The sequence below is a fragment of the Lissotriton helveticus genome, chromosome 7, assembly GCF_964261635.1.
Source record: "Lissotriton helveticus chromosome 7, aLisHel1.1, whole genome shotgun sequence".
NCBI classification, from domain to species: domain Eukaryota; kingdom Metazoa; phylum Chordata; class Amphibia; order Caudata; family Salamandridae; genus Lissotriton; species Lissotriton helveticus.
In genome coordinates this window covers 1,615,059,215-1,615,077,430 of record NC_136068.1, presented here as the reverse complement: position 1 = coordinate 1,615,077,430, position 18,216 = coordinate 1,615,059,215, and the positions used below count along the sequence as shown (strand labels likewise).

General features: G+C 43.5%; 1 protein-coding gene across 1 annotated transcript in view; it reads left to right on the top strand.

Moving 5' to 3' along the window:
- Positions 1–18,216, top strand: part of PRR12 (proline rich 12) — a 602,934-nt gene that overhangs the window by 295,349 nt on the left and 289,369 nt on the right. The window contains exon 5 of the mRNA XM_078655282.1: positions 10,657–11,173. Coding sequence (XP_078511408.1) covers positions 10,657–11,173 — 517 coding nt within the window. The remainder of the gene's footprint in view (positions 1–10,656; positions 11,174–18,216) is intronic.

Here is an 18,216-nt window from a genome sequence, read left to right as displayed (position 1 = left end):
TTGCACAATGGCAAAACATTCACCCCAGTCACAGATCTGGGTTTAATCCATCGTTATTTTGCTCACCAAGCCACTCCAGTTCAGACATGGCCGTGCTCACTACGCCACTGGAGTCAAGCTATCCTGGCTGAAGACGGCTGATAGCCATAAACCGGTCCTAGGATGCTTGATTCCGGTCCAGGGAAGACATGGCTTGGCAGTTCGGGCTGGACTGTTCCCATGAGGCACAGGGTCAAGACTGATTTGCATATGACCATGTCTGAACTGGGGTGGTGTGGAGTGCAAAAAAACGATGGATTTAGGCCCAGATCTCTGTACTGGGGTGAATGTATGACATTGTTCTGCATTCTGTCCATCAACTGTTGTTTTTGCATGTGTCATAGTAATGTAAGACAAACCGTGAATACGTTAGGAAATTACCCCTTTGATGATGCTGCAGAAGTTAATCTGTTACAACAGGTAGAACTGCCAGATGAATACTCTTGAGCAACCATTTCTTACTGCAAAATGTTTTAGGGAGTTTTTTCTGTTTATTCTCATTACATTTCTTAATTGTTCAACACCCAGAAAAGATACTCGCATTCTGCAGTGATTCTTCAAAAGTGTGATGAGTTGCACTTGTTCCTCTTCATCACACTTGCCGTATTGGAATATAATATTTTACATTTGCTGATGTTTTAAAGGCCTGTATCTGTTCTGATGGATCTGTGTTGAAGAAATAAGCACTTCAGTCTAACAGTTTTGTAAAGGTTGTCCTTAGGACCTACCTTAATCAGGAAAGATCCCAAAATGATCATATAATGTATGAAAAACAATTAAGAGCTGTAATGTTCTAGGTATGCATAATGTATTTATCCTCACTACTGTCTGTCACCAAACAAGTATGTCCTTTTTGTTGACATCTCCTGAAGTAGTTAGCTGTATCACTTTGATCAGAATTGAAAGGGTAAGCTATCCCCTTATTACTAGGATCCTTCAGGAGGTTTAACATTAAAGGGTTTACACAGGAGTGAGTTTTGGAAATGTGTAATAATCCTTAAAAGATATTCTGAAGGACAAGATTCGGGCTTCTGAGACAGGCTAGAAGCATAGATGCAGTATGCATATATCTCCAATTTCATGATGATTCCTTGGAAGCCTACCACAGTTTCCAGTATGGCCAGTAGATTGCAATGCGATTTTCATAGGATTTGCCAATCAAAAGCAAGAAAAGTAGTCAAACAAAAAAAGTATTACCATGGTGAACTACACAGTCGTCAGGTTAGATGTACCAGAACCAGGCAATTTTCAGAGGTAACTATTACCAGCTATAAAGTGCGAGGTACCAGGTAGGTCAAGGAAAACTTAGCAAATCATATATTTAGTAGCACTGCTTTAGATTGCTAGTGCGAAGAACTTCCAGGTAAGGGTGTGAACTAAGTGTTTACAGGCCTGAGCAATCCACATCTGCATGTTTCTGCGAAGACTTAGTGACATGTAGAAAGTCCAGCAGAATGGGCTCTAATGTCAGAATAGCCCAATATTTTTAATCACATCTCCCATCATTACACCATATTTTCTCTGGCTGGGAGTCTGGTGAGGTTAATTGTGGTTTGGGTGCCTTAGAGCTATTTAGGAAGTGCCCGTTTTGTCAATCCTTTTAAAGTATATGTGAAGGGGAACACATTTCCGTTCCCACTTCAAAACCACATGGTGTTTTTTGTGCATGGGAGATTCAACCTATAGATGGGGCAAGAGCAGAAAGTGCTGGGAAGTCCCACACAGTTTGCTGAGGTGAGATACTTGATGAAGGATGGGCTTCAAAATGTGCTTAAAACGTGGAGGTCCTACACCTAGAACAGCAAGGCACTTGAATATTCCAACTGTAAAAAAAAATACATTTGATGTCTGAGGAAACAACCTCAACTATCCAGTTGATCACATTTGTTGAATAATTACCAAGTCTCTGGGGTAAAAATCTGAGGTGTGAGCGTTTTAACTTCCTTCTGTGAAGTTAGGGGAAATCAAATTGTTGGAGCTAATATCTATGCATATATATATATATATATATATATATATATATATATATATATATATATATATAAAATATTAGTGAACAAAGCTACGGGAGGTAGCTGGAATGCGTGGATGCAGCTAATTTCTCCTGATTAAATTACTTTTGAACTCCTGCCTGAGTCCTTATTGAGGATTGTTGCTCTTGTTGAATATATATATTCGTCCATTGTACGTAGAATTTGTTTTATTAAAGAGAGGTATTATCCTCTCCTGGGAGTGCTCTCCCTCCTTGAGAAGAAAGTTGCGCTGGATATATATATATATATATATATATATATATATATATATATATATATATATAATTATAAAATTCCGGTCGCCACTGGGTAGTTATAGTTAGAATTGTGTTGTATTAGAAAATGCCTTTTTTGTGTTGCTAATAATTTTGGCGCAGTTTGACGAACCTTCAGGAAATCTTCCAAAAATGCGAATTGTTTGCCTAGTTAGTGCATGGAAAGTTTTGGATTGATTTTTCAAGCTGGGGCCAATTACCCTGCTAATTACCTCACATATTGCATCACTCATGGCATGATCTATGACATCAGTGATAATATCACTGCCACATTTGCCGTAAAGTTATTGATGAGAAAATGTCTGTTTTGGCTTGACACCTTGAACCATGGCCCAAGGTGTTTTGCCAAAAAGCGTATGGGGGCCACTCGTCCCTATAGTAAATAAAGTTTCAGCTTTAGCACTACTGTTATCTCTGCTTGTGCTGACTATTTTTTGGGATTTAGGTTTCTGGCTTCCCCCAATGGATGCAGTGGCATCAGTGCCATGAGGGTCAGTAGATGCTGTCTGTGAGGAGAAATCGTGTTGAAGTGAGATAAACCCAGCACTGCATTTTGACCCTTTTGAATATGTGCTTTTTTGGACCTTTGTGCAACTAATTTTGACCAGCAGGCTCCGCCGGCACAGCTTGCCACCTTTCTACGGGCCCAGAGCTTCAGCAGGGGCGAACATGTGTGCGTGTCCATATATATTGGGATAGATTACAACCTTTCGTTACTCCTTAAGTCTTCTTAGTTGTATTGGTGCACTCTGTTTGTTTTTTTTGCTTGGAATATTGTATGGTTTTAGAGACTAAAACAAGAGCACACTTCCCTAATTTTAAGCTTTGGGTTTGATCATGTATGCTGCTAAAAGGCTGCGCTACCAACTCCAATGGAATTTCAAGATTTTACAAAGGTTGCTAATAACGGTAAGTTCCTTAACCTCAACCGATGTCACACGTTATTCAGTTGAAAGGAGAGTGTCGTAAGCAATATTTGTAATTTACGGTGTACTATCAAGTGTATGGCTCCAGTCAGTCTAATTACTCAGAGGCTGGAAGGAATGACGTTGCATTTTACACTGCTTTCTGTGTCCCCCACCCCTGCCACTCCCCTAATTTCTCCCCTTCTCTCTCTCCCCTTTTCCCACTTTCCATTTGTACCCACTCTAACGTCTGCTTAATGTTTTTCCCCACTATATATGCCTAAACACTTCTTTATGTAATAACAATTGTACCATAATGTCTAAACTTTGTGTAATGCTAACTCTCTCTAATCCTTCACTCTCTCCACAGATCGCTAATACATGGGAAATCCTCAATGCCATGTTGAGGAGTGGGAGCCCGGATTTCTGAAATGTAAAAGTCATAAAATGACCAGCGGCGGATGTGCACACAGACCAGACGCACCGCACACTGGCACCCCCTTACACAAACCCTTTGTACCGCATGGCCTCTGTTCTGAAAAACTTTATCTAGCCTGGCAGTGAACAGCAGTACCTGAAGCTAGGCAGGTGTCAGCGGGTGGGTTGTTAGTAATTTGTGGAGAGAATGAAGAAATAGAGAGGACTAGCGTTTCAGGTAAGCAACGTGAACTTCTCTTACATGTTGTTCTCTCCACAGTTTACTTACACATGGGAAAACAAGCCAAGCAGAGCCAAGACTTTGGAATGTGGTAAAAGCTAAGGGTTAGAGATTCAGGAAAGAAGGCTTCGGAGTGCAGCCTCACCAACTACAAATCAGCCCAGAAAGTGATAAGGATTAAAATGTGCACAAGGCCCCAACGTTTCTGCCTCAGACTTTGGAATTGAAGCATGATCTGAAATGCAACCAATATTCCAGATAACACAGAGAGATTCTACCTCTTTTCGAACTCTTAGGTAACTGTTTGCCAGTCTTCAGAGGGCAAAGATCTTCGTTGTCAATTAGTGGAAACGAGATCAATCACAATCACTCTACAAGCTTTTCTTTCCTTTCACTTTAAAAAGACATTAGAAGAAAAGTTATTTTTTAAAGAAAGTGTTAAATAAACTTATTTCAAATTGTTGTTCTATTATAAACCCTATGCCCGGAAATGAATACCAGTCTACTCTTGAAAGTCCTTCAGAAGTGTACTATCAATATTGATTTAAAAGATAGCCACCGTGCACATCCTGAATTATTTTTATGAAGAGCCAATCTTCATGGGGAAAATACACTCATGGACGTGTTTGGTTTATTAGAAGGCAGACTTGGTGGCTTTTGAGCATCTTTGGCAAGAGCTCTCTTGTACCGTGCAAATTTAATTTAATATCCGACTTTAATAGGAACCCGTAATAGGCCCTGACATTTGAAGTTCTTCATTATCATGTTTGATCTTGGTACGATTTTTTGTGGCGTGTCAAAGATGACAACAATTGGCTAAACAAAATGAATGACTTCTCCGAGGCTAACGGTTATTGACTCTATTCCCTTTTAAGAATCAATGACCATTCAGCTACTTTTACTGAAAGTCCTAAATAACTGGCGGTTGGAGCTGATACAATGGTTCACAGTTCCATCAATTGTTGAGGGTCACCGTTTCCTCATTGTTAAGAGTATTTTTTCATAATTGGAAAAGGAGTGAATTGGCGCTTTTTTTTATTCCAGCACTTTCTTTGCATAGAACACAGTAACAACATTGTTCGTGTGAATTGCCATTGTCAGTTGAAACTTTTAAGAAAGTTCTTCAATAGAAGTAGATGACTCATCCGTGTACTGCAGTCATAGTAATGGTCTGACTTATCTCTGAAGACGTTTTGAAACTGCAGCTACTGATTTGCTATGGGAAAGCCTGTAAGAGGCCTTTCAAGGAAAGCAATTTAAACTACTTGGTAAACAGACATGTTTTAAAGCTGGAAGAACTAAAGGCTGTGCCGCATGTTGGTCAAGAATTCCATGTCCAACAGTTGACTGTGGTATTGAGAGGAATTGCCATACTTTGTCTCAAGTCCGGACCTCCACCCATTTGCCAAGTTAGGAGTGTTAAGAATCTCTCTGAATTTATGAGCAAGGAGCACTATCTCCAGCTGTCTTAGTTTAAACAAATTGCTCTGGCAAGCCTTAAGTGTAGATTAGAACTATTAATATGTTACATCGAAGGAAAGTGATCATCACAGAAATTTTCTCCCATTTCTCTGATTCATACCAGTGATTATAGGACCTCTTATTTTGAAATATTCACTCCATGCTACATCTGGTTTTACGACTGTGTTTTAAATTAGATAACTTTTGTCCCCTTCCATGGTCGGAATGCTCATGGAAAGGCATTGTAGATGTCAATCAGTGCCGTAGAGTTAACCAAATAAGCTTGCACGGGCTCAACCATGAACTTGCTCTGTCCAACAAGGATTTTGCATTGTATTCACATAAAAAGATGCAATCTATTTATAATGCAAGGTACAGGACCTTAAAACCAATCGAAAACACAGAGTCTTAAAAATGGACTTTACTTCAAACATGAAATGAGACAATAAGCAGAGGAGACCTTTGATAGTCAGCCAAAATGAAGATGTTTCACCCTGTTAAAATGTTTCTTCTTTGAATTATTTATTCAATTTTTTGACACACTAATCATCGTATAACACAGGCAAACCTGCTGGTCTACATTTATGGTCTTGATGCCAAGCATCTCTCCTGACAGTACCATCAAACGTTCAAATATTAAGGGCTGAAACGTGAGTGATGGAAGGTACAGGCTAATCCTTGGCTGACCCTATAATTTGATTTTATTAGCTCATTACTGGTCAGATGTGAAGTTTAATTTAGAAGCTGTTTGTGGCCTCATTAAGGCCTTATAATGGCTAAGATTAAAATTATTTTTTGAGTCTCTACATGTCCTCTCTATTTACCCCATATCTGGGTATCAGAGGCATACATGATTTCATATCCCTGCCAATAACCTCAGGAAAAACGAGTATTGAAGCCCATTACCCATAGTGAGGTATGATGTGTGAGACCCTGTACCCACCCCAATTCTGGCAACCAAGACTTTGGGATGGGCTTCAGAGCAGGAGTAAATGGGGAAACATTACAGTACAGGGCTTATTTTGTGCACATAAAGTTATGTCCTTACTACATCGGTTGGCGGTTTAGCTCACCATCACTTAAGTTTTTTAAAAATCACAGTTTACAAATGATTGTGCTTTGAAGAGTCACCACCGCTGAACTGCTCTCATAACTGACACATTGGGCTCTTGAGGTAAACGTTGGAGATTACTAATGACATGCTTAGGCTATACCCTTATATAAAAGACATTCCTTCACCTCTGGCTGCTGGTCGCCATTTTATGACTTTTAAATCTGATCATTCGGATTTCTGGGTCCTCAACATGGCTTCAAGGATTTCCTATGTGTTAGTAAGCTGTTCAGAGATTTGCATGTAAGAGAAAAGAATGACATTTCTGCACAAACAAACATTGTTCAGTTCTCTCCTGTGTGCTCCAGATGAGTGGCTGGTGGGTTAGAACATTGAGGTGTGTCTGTCTAGCATAGGTCCCTCACTACCCCGCTGTTTTCACCCAGACATGAGACTTGTTCAATTAATAGATAACCTGCTTGTTATGAAGTGCTCTCACATATTTGTATGTGGAATTTGTTTATTCGGAACGGTACTGAGAGAGTTAGTACTGAAGGTTTACTGTAGTGTTTACACATGAAAAGTGGGACAGCATCTGCCTGCTCTATTTATTTCTTGTTGCTGTATTATTTGTCATGTGCATTGAAGGGGCCCTATTAGGGAACCCTCCTTGGTTTACATTCGTAGATGATATTGTTTGCACACAAGAGACTCTCAACTAGGAGTTGTGGAGGGATGTTTTCTGATCCTCTAAGAGAAACCAAGATGAACTCTAATAAGAAATACATCTTTGTCCCTTGGCAGTTCCCTGGATAGCTGAAGAGCTCTGCTGTAACAGTGTGAAAGTGTGTTAGATATCTTTTGTTCTCCAACGTGCTCACGTGGAAGTGTAGTATCACATTATTTGCTGCAGAAGAGCGTTTATATGGGTTGCATGACTCATTTGGTCCATGTCCATCTATGACTTTTTTTCTCATTCAGCAACATTGCGTATATTTGATGTAATATATATTGATGAGTTACTTTTACTCTAGAGATTAGAATCATGAGAGCATTGTGTATTGAATCCGACCGTATTAATTTGTTAAATTAATAAGTACCCCTGCTGTGAGCCGTGCATTCAATAGTTACCAATGCCACGTGATACTAATGCTCGCTGTTAGACAAAAGGTTGGCTATAATTTTTAGTATCAGACCGCAACCATCTCTTGATCAGCAATAGTATCTCTAACACAAATCACTGTTGCACTCACAAAGCTGCTTATGGGAATCATAGCTCTGCTTCCTCCAGATACCCTAGGCAAATCAGTGCCTAGCTTTTCAGGGTACCCTACACAAATGATATCCCACTCCCTAGAAATTTCCTAGCTAAATGGGAACACACATATTCATATATCTGACTAATCATATGACCACTTGTAGCCTGGTCCCACAAACTCCTAAGATTATACATAGCGACGTTCTTTGTAAAAGCGTTCTTTCCAATACTTATCACAGCTCCCCCTCTTGGCTTCCTAGACGAATCATAGCTGTGCTCCCTGATAATACCCAGAGCCAATCATAACTGCACATCCCAGACAAATCCTAGCTCCACGTTTATTATTGCCTTGGACAAACCATTGCACAACGCAGATAGGAATCCTAAAGAAATCATAACCCCACACTATTCAGAATCTTAAGAAATCATAGCCCACACATATACACACACCTCGCCCAGATCATGCCACTGTAAACGTCAGAGCTTGATAGACTAATTTCAATTACTCGACCAAAGCTTCTTTCCTAAATGATAACATATTCCTGCGAAGAGCTTTAAACAACTCAAGACCCCACTGACGAACATCTTCATAAAAAAATCAAAGCCTCATACTTCCTGGATTACCTCTTTATCTGTGCTCGCTGACAGATATGCTATGAGGTGGTATTCAAGAACAGTACCACCAGTGTTAAGGAACCATACAGTCTCAGCACAGGACATTACTTTAGGAAACTACAGTCATGCCAGGGGCTTTGCTATAAAAGGGATGTTTTGTGGAAAAAAAACGAGTATAGGTTTATGTTCCATGCAACATAATTAGCAGTGATTCAAGGGTGGTAAAGCTGCAATTTGAGGATTTCAGCAGGTTTGATAAAACAACATATTCTGAAATGTATTTTATTAACTATATTTGTACCGGTGTGCGCACCACATTATTATTTTTGACATATGTATTGCTCCAGAAGTGAGTTGTGCAGCCCCTGCATCACATTGTGGCCCCCAAAGTTCAAAATCCTGTGGACAGGAGTTTCAAGACTTTGAAGTTAAAGACATAATAACTAGGTCGAGATAGTGAATTGTCAGACTAGTAGTACCCTCTGAAACCGTGACCAGGCAGCGGTGCATTAAAGATGTAGAAATATCTCTGTCCTAAGACGACTGAAACAATGACTCTGCGAAATGAGTGGCTAATGTGTGCGGACCTGGAGTTCTCTGTACACCTGGCATGTGAGCATCTGGAGGCAGGCACAGAAGAACCTGAATCAACCAAGATGCGTGGAATAAAACAAGGCATGTGATGGGTAAGTAAGCATCATGCCTCCTGGTTTCTTAATGCAGTAAGGATCTGCCTGTTGACTACTGTCCACACATTTAAAGCTTGCTGGCAGACAAAGTTTACATTTCTGTTTTTACTTACAGTAATTAATGTAGTCTCTGAGCATTTCTGCCAAGCACTACCAATATCTAAGGCACTTAAAGAGGAGCTATTTGGCCACGATCCCATCACAGCAGTGTAAAACTGTTGACAGGTGATTTAGGAACAGGATTATTGTGTGACTGTATGTATCTGTAAGTGTAGCATGAAAGAGGCAAGTTAGAATTACATTGCTCAGTTAAAATGGTCTCTGAAATAATGATTTGGGGATCTCTAGCACTGAATCTATAAATCAATTGGAGGTAAGCTGAAACGTGAAGCTGTCATGAGTACCTTCTAGAGAAAAGGTCTCCCAACGTTTTCTGTTGTCAGAGCTACTTATGTTCAAACCCCGACCTACTTTGTTAGTGATGCAATAGTGACCACCTCATCCAAGATTGTCAGCAGGAGGCACATCCGTGCATCTGGCAGGGCTGCCAGTAGTTAAGTAAGAAAAGCATTAATAATTTGGAATGCATCTACATGAGTAATACATAACAGCCATAGCTGCAAGCCCCCTGGCATTCAGGTAATATGAGTAATAAGTCTCTCTAACTCCACGTAATTTATTACTCCAATAATAGCTTAAAACACATTTTGGACATTCAACAATTTGTTGCTAGAAATCAGCTTATGAGTTCTGAAAATACACACATTTTCATCTCGAACGTGGTTTTTTTTTTTATGTATATTTTTTTTCAACCTAGCCAAAGCTTCTGTATCAGTATGTTGGCTGAACACAGGAGAGCTTCTTACATGTAGATGGAGAGCTACTGGTTGATCACGAGCTACTCGTAGACACTAGTTCAATAGCCATGCATGCGGGGTACTTGTTGGCTTTTACCATACCGAATCACTTACATGAAAATGTTCGACATTTCAAAGGAACACAGGTACAATGATTTAAGAAAACAACTGGTGACCTGTTATGTTATGTTAGCGGGTATTTATTAAGCCCACAGCTACTCCAGGGAGTGTCCTGGCGCTGAAGCAAACACGACCTGCATGGATCATGAAACCCAACGAGCTCAGTTTAAGGCTGTTGTTGGAATAGCCAGGTCTTCAGTTTCCGTCCGAAGGTAATGAGATCCTGGGATTTCCTCAAAACGAGGGGCAAGCTATTCCATAGGCGAGAAGCCAGCACTTGGAATGATCTACCACCCCTCCGAGAAAGCTGAATACGAGGGGTGATGATCAAAGACTGAGATGATGACCGCCACTGAAAGATGGTGCCGCTCCACATTTTTATGAAATATCGTGTGTAACCAAACATATTTTGCATGCGATTGTGGTGGTATATAATGAGTTGATGCAGGCTCCATGCTCTTGCTTCTAGGTTTTCCACATTTCTCTGTGCAGATTGGTTTGCAAGCAAGTAGATTTACAATGTTTGAAGGCAATATTTGTGAACACATTTTAAGGCTAGTAGTAAATGTTTTAGTACTGCTTTACAGTGTATTTTATGTTAAGAGGTCGTTTAGTATACCAGATGGAATGGATGATGTTCTGCTTTCTTTGTTGAGGCCCTTGCCTATAGCAATGTTTTCTTTGTTGGTTGCCAGATAAAGCTGCAGATACCCAAGGGGCATGATCAAGTGCAGATGGAGCTGGCAGAGATGCTGCCCCCGCAGGAGAGCGGGCTGGACAACAGTCAGACACGTGAGAAGATCAAGCAGAAGATCAAGGAGGTAGAGGAGAAGCAGCCTGAAATGAAATCTGGGTTCATGGCCTCCTTCCTTGACTTCCTCAAGTCTGGCAAGAGGCAGCAATTGCCAACAGCGAACACCAGTCCTTCCAAGACTAGGCCCCCCTCCTCCGGTCCTCACTCTTATGGCATGTCTGCATCCCAAATGCTGTCTGGATCTCTGGACCCTACAGAAAATGATAGTCTGGTGATGAGCTGCACAAGTCCCTGCAAACGTCTCGATGATGAGTTGAAAAGGAACTTGGAGACCCTGCCTTCCTTTTCCTCCGATGAGGAGGATTCAGTCAGCAAGAACCAAGACCTCCAAAAGAGCATCTCTTCTGCCATTTCTGCTCTGTATGACCCTACTGATCGTAAGGAGGGAGACAGCACAGGTACGACTGCAGCACTGAACTGCATCTTTTTAATTCTTACGTTTCTCTACTTAGACTTGTATCGTGGCGACTCCTAAATGTATTTTATTTCAGTGATGTAAGGAATGCAAATATGTAGTTGCTTAATTACAGACGTGGGGCTCTAGAAGAGGACTATTAGTTGAATCAGGTTATCAATATTTCTGTTAGGGCTGGAACAAGAAAAAAGGAGAACTGTGTAAATAATCAAGAGAGAGAGCAAAGGAAAATACACCTGGCCAGTGGCCTTCACTTAATGTGGGCTTACAACATGTGGTATTATAGATCATGTGCTGTGTCCTCTCCTGACATCTAGTGGTGACTTTGGAATCATGCAACTTGTTTTTCATTTAGTTCGGTACATCAGCCTCGAATGTAGTGTGGTAACGATCCCGGAAAAACCCATAAACGTAATCTAATGATATTTTTTGTGCTATCTCTTTTATTGCTGAAGCTCTGCGCTCTGTCAGGAAACTACGTACCGAGTGCCAGTCTTGTCGAATGAGCCGTCATAAAATTAGCATTTGCATCTACGATAGAAAAGATCAGAAAGGGCGTTTACAGACATCCGTCCCGAGGTTGCAAGCCAGATGTGAACGAGTCCGAGGGGCCTGGTGCATGGAAATAGTTCTTTAAAATTCTCCCCCTTCTATAAAACACATTTTTAGGTTCCGACTGCCATAAGATCTGCCATCTGTTTCGTAGGATCTTCATTAATATTCATAACATTTAGATTAATTCCCCGTTGCATGCGTGAATTGTGAAACACCTCATTTTAAAAAGACTTAATACAGGGTGCAAGAAACCATATGTATGTAAGATAAGCAAGACCCTTTTAAAAAATTCCCTAAGGCAAACATTTTCCAAATGTAGACCGCCAGACTCCTAAAACCATTTCCAAGATTGCAATGTAGCATCTAAGCAGCAAACATGTAGAAACCTTTCTAATAAGTAGGAAACAGTGCTGCCTAATAGTCTTACATTGAAAACAATGAGAATCTGTCCAGTTTCTTCATGGTTACAGGAGCTTCCAGTAGCCAGGATGCATAGTACTGACAAAAGCCTGTCAAAGCTAGGTTTTATTTACAGCTCGTGAAAGAAATATCCGAGAGCACTAGAGGCTTCACTCTGTGTTTTCACTGAAATTTCAGTCAAAAGTTAATCTTTTTCATTTTCACTTCAACTTTTATAATACTTTGAGAAAAATGTTTTTTTCCTTGAGATAAGTAATTTTTTTCCTGATTCTGACAATACTTTTCTGTCAGAAAAGCCTCACCTTTTGTTAAAGTCCCTTCTGTGGGAGGAAGAAGGCAGTATCAAACCTTTCCTATCAATACATTCTGTCTGTTCAACATTGAAACTGCGCTCTCTGAGACTTGCATTGCTACAATGCTTATTGACTTCAGCCAAATCTATGTGACAGAGCTTGGCTTCATCAGTATCTCCAATACCAAAGAAAAGGCAATAGCCTGTTCTAAAAGAAAGTGATTCTCAACCAACTTTTACTTCATGCTCTGTTTACTCACCAGATCCAGCCACCCTTCCTCCTTGTCCTCTGAGGGCCATATTCCTTTTCAGGATCCACTACAGATGCCTTTACTTCTCCTAGTTTACTTTCTCCAAAAATAGTGTCTAAGCCCGCCTTCATGACATCTGTAAGGATGTTTAAATGGTCTACCCCCCACTTAGGCCGCAAGCATCTCCTAGGGGTAGACATTCCACATCTCCTCATACCCCAGAGTGACATAAGAGACAACGCTCTCCTTTGAGATCCAGATCACCCTATTCAGACGTTCTGCATCGTAGGATTCTCACTGACAGTCATGAATTTAGAAGTGGTGAACAATCTGGTTACACCTTCATAAGTCTGTGACGAGCCAGCTATAACTGCATTTTATCTGCAGAAAATTACAGTAGTAAAATTATGATGCTAAACCACAATTTTTTTTAAAGAGTTTTATATATCGCTGGCTAGACCCAGAGGTATCAGAGCGCTTTACATAAGGTTCCACAGAAATTACAAAATTACATAAGTTACACGGTACATCAATTACTAGAAAAACAATTAAAGAGTGTAGAAGACAAAGTAAATGGAGCTTAGAAGGATAAGGGGTAGGAGGTACATAAGATAGAGAGACGAAAGGAGAGTCTGCCCAAAGTCCGACTGGGTAGGTGACGACCGAGGGGGAAGTCCACAAGCCCATCTCCTCTTTAGCTATTAAGTAGATCCACCGGGCATCAGCCAAACAGCTAGGTCTCAACGGGAAAACAATTAAAGAGCAAAGAAGAGGGTAAAATGGAGCGTAAGGAAGAACTGGGGTGGAGTAAAGGGGTAGGAGGGAGAACACAACAGAGAGACAAAGTAAGTTCTGCCCAAAGACCAGCTGGAATAGGTGACGGCTGAAGGGGTAGTCCACAGCCAATCTCCTCTTTAGCTTTCAAGTAGCTCCACCGGGCATCAGTCAAAAGGCTAGGTCTCCACGGTCAGAGGTAGGTTCACAGATTCCATATCTTGATGGGGTGGCAGGGGAGTATGATGGAGAGACTAGGGACAGTCTGCCCAAAGTCCGGCTGGGTAGGTGACGGTCGAGGGGGGGAGTCCACAGCCCAACTCCGCTTTAGCTATCCGTTAGCTCCACCGGGCATCGGTCAAATAGCTAGGCCTCCACGGTCACAGGAAAGATCCCAGAGTAAAGATCCAGAACGGTGAGCAGGAGAAAGGTCCGGTGAGGGCTGTGATCAAGGTCGAAGGCCAGTTTTACTGTCCAGGAGTAGTAGAGCATCATGGAGTGACCCACTGAGGCGACCATCTTGAGGTCAGGCATGGGGATTATGTCCATGATGTATAAAATCAGTCGGTCCCCAGTATTTTCAATAACTTGAAATGCAAAAGGGGTGTGATCTATGCAGTGGTGCGGCAAGAGGACAGGGCCCTTGTTAGCGTGTTTTAAAAAAGGGGGCAAGTGAGTCACTCCACCTCCAGTCACAACCGTAATTCAGAGGTAATGAGGGCAAGTGAGTAGAATAATGCTGTGAATCATAAACCGGTGATGGCGTGTGTCTCCCACGCAGACCTTAGTGGTCAAGGCCAGCGCGGGGCTGATTTGCTGCAGAGTGGTCTCTGTACCTGTGGGGCATGTAGCGCTGGCCTGCGCTGCTCACAGGGAGATCCCCAGAGTGCAGGTGCTGGCGGTTTGGAAGGGGTTGCAGCACTGGCCCCAGCGGCTGGTTGCGGCTTTGCCTCGGCGGACCTCGCAGCAATGAGTGCAGTGATCATTGCAGGGATTGAGGAGCACACACGAGGCCTGTGTTTTTTTTTTTTTTAAAGGTGGGGTAGTGAACATGGGCTTCAGGTGCGAGTCAGGACAGAAGGCGAAAGGGGACAGAGCCTCGCAGCTTGCCTCCGAGCAAGTGTCAGTCTCTATTCTCGTTGTAGGGCCTCAGCAGAGACGCCGGCTCGCAGCGAGTGTATTCCAGCACCGCTCGCGATCGCTGCAGGGGGGAGGCGGGATGGAGAGGAGATTGGCGGCCCCACAGACCCGGGAAATCATTACTCACCAGGTAGAAGCGCTGCTCCGGCAGCGGAAAGAGGGCTTTCGCTGGAGGCTGTGTGGTCTGCAGCATTTAAAGTAGTTCTCTTCCAGGGGATCCTCATCAAAGTCATAAGCATTAGAATATTCCCGCCCATGCGCGGGACCCCGGAAACAATATATTATATGTGCCCCACATATATATAGACATATATATATAAATATATATATATATATATATAAAATAAGCAATTGCAGCCAAATAAAACAATAGAGCTGGAATATGCAGTGAAGAATTTCCACAATACAGTGTATTTTGCATTAGAAACATGAGAAACAACACCAATGCTTGTTTAGAAACTGTTTTAATGCTTAGAAAACAGTAGAAATTCTCATAACACACTGTAAGCATATACAGCTCCCAGGCTGCATTGCAAAATCCCAGTCTAAAAAGACTGAAAAGCTAACCTGTAGCTGAATGTACTAAAACTGACGCTGTGCCTTTAAGGCACCTCAGCCCCTAGCTTCCCATCATGCCTCAGGGGTTACAGTTAGGTCAGTTGTTCTTTCCGGCTCCTTCAGGAAGGACCCTGGATACTCAGCTCCACATTTTTCTGCCTTTTTCAGTCTGAAAATCTTCAAAAGAACAATTTTTTGATTTACTTTGACTTTTCACAGCAGAGTCAAGTAAATAACTGCTTAGCAGTCAATTTTTTGTGAGGTTTTCCTTTCAGGATGCCCTCATTATTTGATGATTGCCCTTCTTGTGGCCACAAGAAGGCAAAAACGGACTCTCATGAGGTCTGTATTTTATGCTTGCCAGAGGATCATGATCCTAAAGACTGTTCTCATTGTAAAAATTTGTCTGACAGAACTCTTAAAGACAGAGAGAGGAACAGGCTCTATGGTCTGGCCCAGAGATCCATGAGAGGAAGATCTGCAGAGAGGAAGAGTTCAAAGAGACCCAGAACTCCCTCCAAAGGCAAGTCAGAGCGTCCATCAACCTCAGCACCGGGCTCGGCGCTGAAAAAACGACATCTGATGGACAGTTCGAGAGAAAAAGCTCCGTCGACGTCGAGATCGGCGTCGATGAGGAAATAGTCGTCGAAAAAAGGTTCGCCGTCGTCGAAGAAAGCTCCGCCGTCGTCAACTAGGCGACGATCGGCGTCGAGAGAAGCCACGAGATCGCCGTCGACGAGAGGTTCGACGTCAAGACATAAGTCAACTCCGCCGCCGTCAACCAGGCGACGGTCGGCGTCGAGAGACAGATCACACTCGCCGTCGTCTCGACGTCGACAGGCTTCGAAGAGTGTGACACCTCCGCCGACGTCTCCACGGAGGCGCTCGGCGTCGAGGAGCAAGAGCCCCCTCGGACGATCGTCGTCGAGGAAGGGATCATCGAAGGCACGTCGGCGCTCGTCGTCGAGGATGTCCGATCCTCCGCCGTCGCCACATGCCAGGTCGATGACCTCTCCGTCGCCGACAGATCAACGTCGGCCGACGTCGAGAGCTCCGTCGACGGCAGGGCTATGCCGTTCGACGTCGAGACCTCCGTCGACGGCAGGACAACGCCGTTCGGCGTCGAGGGAGAAGACTCCGTCGTCGGTGCATCATCGCCGATCGACGTCGAGGGACCGCAGATCATCGTCAAAGCATTCAACGCCGAAGGTTATCACCCCGTCGACGCCGCAGAGGCGTTCGACGTCGAGGGAAAGGCTTTTGAGACGTCCTCCAACACCGGTGAGACGGAGATCTCCTTCGGTGCCTTCGACAGTCCTAGTGACACAATCTGCTTCACTCCATTCCTCCTCAAGTGCCTCGGGTTCAACGGGGTCATCTTCTAGGAGTAGGAGTCCGGTTCAGAAGAATCCCCAGCGGGGTTACACTTCACATATAAGACTCTCGCCAAGATGGTATGCTCCTTTGAGTAATTGGAAGGATTCTAAGGCACCAGAGAGACTTCAAATGTACTTGAGTCCAGTCCACGGGTCTCCTCTTCAGCAAGCAGAAGAGGCAGAGGGACAGAGTCCTGCCATTCACCGATCACGCTCACGAGAGAGAAGAGCGGACAGGTCGCATGCCCCTAGGGTCTCCCGATCGCCAAGGAGGGAGCAACCCAAATCTCGAACACCGAGAAAGGAGGTACGGACTGAGAGATCGAGATCTCCAGTACATCAGAGGGTATCACGTTCTCCTCGAAGGGAGGAACGACCTAGGAGATCACCGGTGAGGAAGGAGCATTTTCACCACAGGAGAAGAAGAACTCCATCATCCTCCCCTCCATCTTCGCCTAGATCTTCTAAAGGGGACTACTCTCCGACGCTGGCAGACAGCTCTCGCTCAAGAGCTTCCCCTCTTGACGACGTCAACACGTATCTGGACGTTTTGCAAAGGGGTGCTCACAAGCTGAATATAGAAATGACCACTCCATAGGTGTCCACTACTGTGATTTTTGAGACTCTTCATCACAAATCATATACACGGCCGTTGCTCCCATTAGTTCCAGGAATAATGGACCCAATCAAAGAGGTTTTCCTCACGCCAGCAACGATCAGGGCAGTACCGGCACGTATCCAGAAAAAATATAGGCCGGCTGACTCAGATCCTATCTTTGTTAAAGGTGAGCCTGCGGCGGACTCAGTTATTGTAGCCTCAGCTAGGAAGAATCACACAGTCGCTCCTTCTTCATCAGTTCCTCCTGACAAAGACAGCAAGACGCAAGATTCTTGGGGACGCAAGGTATGCAGCACAGCAGCTTCATCCCTGAAAGTCTCTAGTGCATCAGCCCTTCTGGGAAGGTACGATAGAGCCCTATGGGACTCCATGGAACGATTCAAAGGGAAATTGGAGGACCAGAAGGACTTTGAGGAGACAGTGACGGAGGGCTGTTTGGTGGCAAACCAAATGATTAGTTCATCAGCAGATAACGCCCTTCTAGCTGGACATAACTACTCACATGGGATATGTGCGAGGAGATCCTCTTGGCTGCGTTTAACTGGGCTCAAACCAGATGCCCAGCAGCGCATCCTCAATCTGCCTTTTTCCGGATCTTCACTCTTCGGGGAGCATGCCGATCAGGAAATGGCCCGTATGAAGACTGAGTTAGACACAGTAAAGGCAGTTGGTCTGGAAAAACAGAAAGCACCGTTCAAACGACGCTTGAAGACCAACAAGAACCGGGGAGGCCAACAGAGGGTTCAAACCCCTCAATGGTCTCAAAACAAGCCGCAAGGAAAGCCACAATACAGAGGAGGAAGGTCAAGCAGAGGTAGAGGCGGACATCATCAGTCCTCTACCACACCTAGAGGAGGCAAGGCCTGAGCAGTGGCTTCCTCTGTCGCCGTTACCCACTCCAGTGGGAGGAAGTGCTGCGCAACATCTGGCAGAGTGGGTCAGCATCACGAAAGATCGGTGGGTGCTGAATATACTGCGCAATGGATATGCGCTACGTTTCAGGAAGAAACCACAACCGGCTCCTCCACAAAAGTCTCGCTC